This window comes from Sceloporus undulatus, chromosome 3 (assembly GCF_019175285.1).
Source record: "Sceloporus undulatus isolate JIND9_A2432 ecotype Alabama chromosome 3, SceUnd_v1.1, whole genome shotgun sequence".
NCBI classification, from domain to species: Eukaryota; Metazoa; Chordata; class Lepidosauria; order Squamata; family Phrynosomatidae; genus Sceloporus; species Sceloporus undulatus.
The window spans coordinates 177,120,724-177,127,569 of NC_056524.1; the positions used below are offsets into that span (position 1 = coordinate 177,120,724).

General features: G+C 49.6%; 1 protein-coding gene across 1 annotated transcript in view; it reads right to left on the minus strand.

The window, feature by feature from the left end:
* The window catches only part of PRKG1 (protein kinase cGMP-dependent 1), a 655,625-nt gene extending 650,381 nt beyond the window's left edge, over positions 1-5,244 (minus strand). The window contains exon 1 of the mRNA XM_042459015.1: positions 4,880-5,244. Coding sequence (XP_042314949.1) covers positions 4,880-5,244 — 365 coding nt within the window. The remainder of the gene's footprint in view (positions 1-4,879) is intronic.
* Between the last annotated feature and the right edge of the window lie 1,602 nt (positions 5,245-6,846).

Sequence of the window (6,846 nt, forward strand, 5' to 3'; positions counted from 1 at the left end):
TATCTATACAGACAGCAACTGCAATGCTACTGATAAATAAAACCATGTGGTGTGTTTTGACATGAGCCATGGATTGTTTGGGTATTTTTAAAGCATGCGTGCTTTTTCATGATTACCAAACCAAATATATTAAGATTAGTAAGACAGTTATGAAAGGAAATTAAGTGCCATGTGAAGGATGCCATATTTCTTCTTCTGAGGTCTAGCTTCCTCCATTTGAAAGAGAGAGAGAAAAAACTTGTGACAGCAAGCGTGAAACAAGAACAGATGATTTTCCTCAAATTTATTTAAAAGCTTCAAAGCAAGATTTATTACAACTGTCCTTTCAATATGTCCTTTCTGGAAAGGCAAGGCAGCGCAGTGGGAAAAGATTCTGAAGCAGTTCCCCCTCCCTCCACCCTTTGAAGACATTCAAAACCATAGAAAGGAGCAAGATTAGTAAAGACAGGGCAATCCTCTGAGTAAGTGGCAAATGGGACTTGTGAGCTGTGTTCAGGTTTGTGTCTTTTCTGTCACAATAGATCTTCCCTGCTTTCTCTTCTAGCTCCAAAGAATGCCAGACAATAAGGAGCTCCCTACCCAGAGTATCTATTCACTCTCCAGCTTCCTATTGCCTGTCACTCCACAGTTTGCTGATCACAGCATATCAAATGGGATTTTGTTTTATGACAGCCTTTATGGCTTCCCTCCCCTGAACACTCTGTCACAACCTTCCAGCCATTTTGTCATTTCTTAAATTTTATTGCTTGATCACTTATTACTCAGAAACAACTCATAAATACAGCAAGGTGCTACAAAACTCTCAGCAGTGAGTGTAACCAATACAGTGATATATTGGTTACAGCTTCTTCCTTGTCCAAACCTGAATACATGTAAAAGGACAGAAACAGCATTATATAAAACAGGAACAGCCAGGACTGCCAGTGACACCAGTATCTTCTGCAGGGCCCACAGCTTAGTGATAGTGCCCACACTGTGCCCAGAGATAATCCTGGTGTTAACACCAGGATACAGAGCTAAAACAAGGTGATGGGAAAAACCTCCTTCTGGGAGTATGGCAAATCACATCTAGACAGAGAGGACACCATTGAGCTAGACGGACAAATAGGACCAGCTTCCCATGTACCTGTGTCCTAAACCAGATACACTATAGCAAAGGTTTGTAACCTTTGATCCTTCAGCTGTTTTTGTACTTCAGATCCTAGAAGCCTCCACCAACATGGCCAATGATGATGGAGTCTGGGACCTGAAGTCCAAAACATCTGGGGAACCAAAGGTTGTGAACCGCTAAACTATACAGCATGTTCATTCCTGTAATAGGAAGAAAGTTTTGGAGAAATGCCTTACGCTCTCTCCAATACAGAATAAGTCTAATTTGCCTGTGGTCCTAAATACAACCGCCGGTTGACAGACAAGATTACAGAAGAAAAGGGTTTTAAGAAGAAGCCAACTCATTTATATTCCTACTTGCAATCCTCTGTGAACACCTTAACCCATCACACAGAGAAGAGAAATAGCATTAGCTACATAAGGCAGTTCCCCAAAGAACATTTTCTCAAACACTTCATGCTGTCAAATTTTTTGCTCCACCCCTGACTTTTTTGCCCTGGTCATTCCCAATACAATGATCATAATCTTGGACTGCTGCATGTCTCAGCAGGATGGAATGAAAACTGGGGCATCTATTATAGCCAATTTTTTAAAATTATTTTGTACTCTCAGTGGAACATAACACCAAAGTGAGAAAAAAATCTCTCTGGTGTGCGAACTTTTACAATTCAGTGATTTAATATGCATGTTGATAAATTAAGTGCAATGTTTATCTTGGTCTCTTTGTAGCATGGGATTATTGTCATGACAGGAGAAAAAAAAGGAAAAATTAATTGTGTAAGCCAACTCAATGCACCTTCCAGATCACCATGTGGCAAACCAGTTGCTTCACTGTTCCAATGCACACCCAAATTGGCTTAACTTGCCCTGAAAGCTAATGAAAGAGATTACGCATGTTGTTAAACAGCAATATGGCAAAGGTGGAGAGATCTGATTATTGACTTTCGAAATGCCCAGCTCCTGCTATAGAGGGCCAACTCTTGAAACTGGGAATCATTCCTAACCTTGTATCAAAGCACTGGAGCATATGGAGTATGAACCACAAAACTGTGTGTGTGGAAGAGAGGGAGCTATAGCACATGTAAGTTTGCCACAATTTGGTGTCTATATGATAAAAAGAAAAGGAGCCTATTGGACAGAACACTAAAATCTGACTAGCCTAGTATATTGTTTCCAATAGTGACAAGCCAGATACTTTCAGTGGTATCCCAGAGTTGAAATCTCAAGATCATGTAATATATCTTCTGTCTTCTAACCCCTTTGTTTGCATTACACACAGAGGGGGTATTCCACTAATACTTTCAGTTCAGACCTTGTGTTGAGTAGCACCTGAGCTAAGCATGAGGAATATAGAAAAGAGTGACTGATTTTGCATAGTCCTGGATTGATTGATTTATCCAGAAGTATTTTGAAAGATATGATTTTCTGTGTGTGTGTTCTTAGATACATTTACTCAACAACAATTAGAGGATTGCATTAGGGGATTTATACTCAAATATGTACCTGGAGCACTACAGCATTTGCTGCTTCAAAACTTTTCCTTAAATCAAGAAAATGGATGCTCTGGAGCTCCAGAAAGCTCCTCAGATAATCTGTAACTATATGAGACACAGGAAAAAGCCTCTGGGACTTTTAGGTGTATTAGTCACAGTTTCCTAGACTCTTCAATACAAGACGTAAAGAGCATCTTAAGCATATTTAGTGAGTACATCTTGCTCAGTTTTGCTCCACGGCTTGGTTTAGATACACCTCCTTGGCAGCAAGCCCTACTCAATCAGACTTCCGAATAAACATGCGCAGGACCATACTGTTTGTACGTCTTATTAGGGCAACTCAATCCACAGCACCTGACTACCGTTGCAACCCAGATAGAAAGCTTTACTTCTTTCCAAGCAAGAGCAGTCTGCTTCAAAATGGGCTAAGCTGGTAAGATGTGCACACTCTGCCTCGTCGCTTGGTGCTACCTTTTAAATGCTAGCTTTCGTTGTTGTCAAAAAGAGCAAAGGGATACCTCATCTCTCTCTCCCCCCCCTCCCAGAAACTCCCCGTCTCTAAAAAGCCTTGTCAGTTGGACTGCCTCAGGGCGCAATGAGCTGTGAAGTGGACCAGACTCTACTGAAGAGATTGAAGAGAGATGTGAGAGGGAAAAAGTCATGTTGACAGATGGGGAGAGGAAGTCCTGCACTGGTGATGCTGTGTGCCCTAGGGACACCTAGATGATGTGTGGGGAAAGCCTGGCTCACTGCAAGCTCATGTGGACAAACACTGACAGCATCAGTCTAACAAGGCACCACTCTTTTCCCATCCCTGGTACCGTCAGGAAAGACAGAAGAGAGAGAGAGAGAGAGAGAGAGATTTTCTCTCTCACCTATGCTCTGCTCAGGGTCTCTTGGCAAATTGCTGCATAGAATAGGGCTGTCGCAGCACACATATTTTTGAGCCCTGGTACACGTGAGGGAGTAATAAGGGAAAAGTGGGGGGGATGCAGAGTAGGTGCCGAGTGCCTTTCCTCCACCATCCAAAGAAATGCAACAAGCCTCTTTACACCTGGGATTAAAGGGCAAAGGTGCTGACACCTGAAGCAGTCTGGAGCCTACTCACTTCTCTTCAAGGTCTGGGTTGTTGCTGTGTTTCTGCTATACCTCTGCTGCATTACAGAATGTGTGTGTATATATATACACACACAGCGCTTCTCAGGCTTAAGGAAGAGCAGTCAAAGCTCAGGATGAAAGAGCGATGAGCTCCAAAGCCTTTCGACACTCAGGAGGGAGAAAAAGCAACCACTTGAGGGTGAGAGGGATCAAAGGACGGCCCAACTCTCCCCCAGAATGGAAGCAGGGGAAGAAACTTCTGTGTCCTAAGGGTTGAGAAGGGCAAGAGCCACTTCTGCAGGTTTTGACAGGCCACTGGAACGAAGAGAGGGCTCTTGCAAACCTCAACTGGGAAATGAAAAGGGACAGTGGCCAAGTGGAAAACCTGTTAGCATGCACGCCTGCCAAAGGCAGACAGTTCAGAGGCAGGTAACAACTTGTGTGTGTGTGTGAAAGGAGTGCAAAGCAGCTTTGCAGGAAGATGCTGAACTGGGAGCCCCCCAGAAATTGCTCCTGCATACCTTCTGGGTTGGCTTGTTCAATGTCACATGGGATGATCAAAGAAGCTGCTCAAACATTATTTTTTCCTGCCTGGGTGCCAAGGAAAATGAGATCTGCGGGAAAACATGCTAGTGAGGAGGAAAAAAGAAAACAAAGGGAAAACCACCTCAAACAAACACATTTAAGAAAAAAAAACCCTTTCAGTCAAATCAAGACCCAGCGGATGGCATGAGTGCATTTCCCTTCCCAGTACCTTTAGATCTTTAGACTCCAAACCACTCCAATTCAGGGCAGAAGCCACCACCAAAAAACAAAGGCAGGAAAACCCCACTGGAGGGATGCTCATTGGGGCATGAGAGAGAGACAGAAGCCCTATCCAGATACATTTCCACACTCTAGGAACTCTCTTTTCCCAGAAGGGGATCACACACTGTTGGCATCTGGAGAGAGGGATGCTGATGCCTGGGGCTCAATGTGGGCATCCCTCCAGATCTGAGAGTTTAGGGCAGAGAGGGGAAAGAAAGCTCTGGTGCCACCTCCAGCTCCCATTCCCAGAATCCCATCGCCTTCAGCCAAGGCACTTAAAGCGGTGCCAACCCGGATTACTCCCGCCGTGGGGACGCCTCCACAAAGAGACAGACACAAGGGGGAAGGAGGACAGGACAAGGTCGGCTTACTGTGGGCTCTTGGGGTAGAAAGGCAGGGTGACATGGCTGAGGTCCTGGAGGTCGAAGGCGGTGGGCTCGGCGGAAATGGCCTGCCGCTTGGTCCTCTGCTCCCCTCCGCCTCCCCCGAGGCCCCCTCCGCCTCCCCCTCCTCCTCCTGCGGGCAAAGGGCCGGCGGGGGTCTGCTGGTGGGCCGCCGCCGCCTGGGTGGCCGGGCGGATGACGGAGCGGTACTTGTCGAGCTCGTTCTGGAGCTTCTGGATGAGCTCGTCCTTCTGGTCCAGCTCCAGCTCCAGCTCGTCGATGAGGGCGTCCCGCTGCCTCAGCTCCTCGATCTTCTCCTGCAAGGCGTACTGCAAATCCCGGAGCGTCCCCATCCTCCAAGGCTCCCACTGCCCCCCACCCGCCCCACCCTGCCGCCGCCTCCTCCTCCTCCTCCTCCTCCTCCTGGCTGCTCCACTTCAAGCCAACTTTGCCAGTCGCTCCCAGTTGGACCTGATGCTTCTCCTGCTGCTGCTGCTGCTGCTCCCTCGAAGGGGCGCCTCCTGGAGCCCCCCAGGAAAGGAGGCTAAGCCAGGCGGCTCTGGAGGAGGCGCATGATCGGCTCCGACGGGGCTGCTGCGTCAAGGAGGTCCAGGGAGCACAGGAGCCAAGGCGGAGACCGAGACCAAAGGCAGGGGGCGAGGGGCGTCTGGAGCCCTCCGCAGGCTCCCCCTGGCGCCCTCTCAGCCACTCCGCTGCCCCTTCCCCTCCTCGCCTTCGCCTTCTCCCTGCTGCTGCTGCTGCTGCTGCTGAGGCTGTTGCCGCTTCTCCTCCTCCTCCCCCGCCTTCCCCGCCGCGAGGGGGGGCAATGGAGGGGTGGGCTCTCCTCCTCCTCCTCCTGCTGCTGCATTTATTTCCCTTCCCTCCTCCTCCTCCTCCTCCTCTCTAGTCCCGGGGGCGCGCCACGTTCGCCAAGGAATGCGCCGCCGCGCGGGGCTGGCTGGCTGGAGGGGGAAGCAAGGCAAAGGAGCTTCCTCGGGAGAAAGGGCGGGAAGGAGAGAAGGAGTTACTTGGGGACCCTCCCCGGCCCCTCCTCAGCCCCTTCTTGGGGTCCCCCTCGGCCTCGGACCCCGGGCAAAGCTCTCAGGCGCCTCAGAGGGGAGAGGAAACCAATGGTCGGGACCCGCCGCCCAATGGCCCTTCCCTGAAGGCAGTAGGGTCTGGAAGCACCTAGACGAGACTCCCTCTGAGGACTTTGTCACACGAGGAGAACTGGGAGGAAACGGGAGAGAAGGAGCAGGAGCCTCCTTCCTCAGGGGTCTTTTTGGAGACTTCTGGTTTCCTCAGCCGCTGAGGGCAAAGGGGTCCCGAGACCCCTTTGAGGCTCACTCCGAGAGGAGGAGCAGGAGCCTTCTCTAGACCTCAGCCAGCCTCCTCAGGTGCCTTTGGGACTCAGCCACAGACAGAAGGTGGTACTGAAGCTGCCCTAGACCTGAGCCCACTTCCTCAGGTGCCTTTCAGACTTATGGTCTGCTCAGCCGGTGCCGGTGGCTGGTGGTCTTCCCTCACTGCTGAGGGAAGAAGGGTCTTGTGTCCCCTTTGAGACTCTCTCTGAGAGAAGACGCATGAACCTTCCCTAGACCTGAGCCCACTTCCTCAGGTGTCTTAATTGAAAGAGAGGAGGTGGTATGGTAGCATGACCTGAGCCAACTTCCTCAGGTGCTGGCAGCCGGTTGTCTTCCCTCTCTGCTGAGGGCAAAGGGGTCTTGTGTCCTCTTTGAGACTCACTGAGGGGAGAAGCATAACCTGAGCATACTTCTCTAGACCTGAGCACACTTCCTCAGGTGCCTTGGAGACGCAGCGACAGACAGAAGGTGGTACCAAAGCTGTCTTAGACCTGAGCCCACTTCCTCAGGTGCCTTTGAAACTTACAATCTGCTCAACCAGTGCTGGCAACTGGTTGTCTTCCCTCACCACTGAGGGCAAAGGGGCCTTGT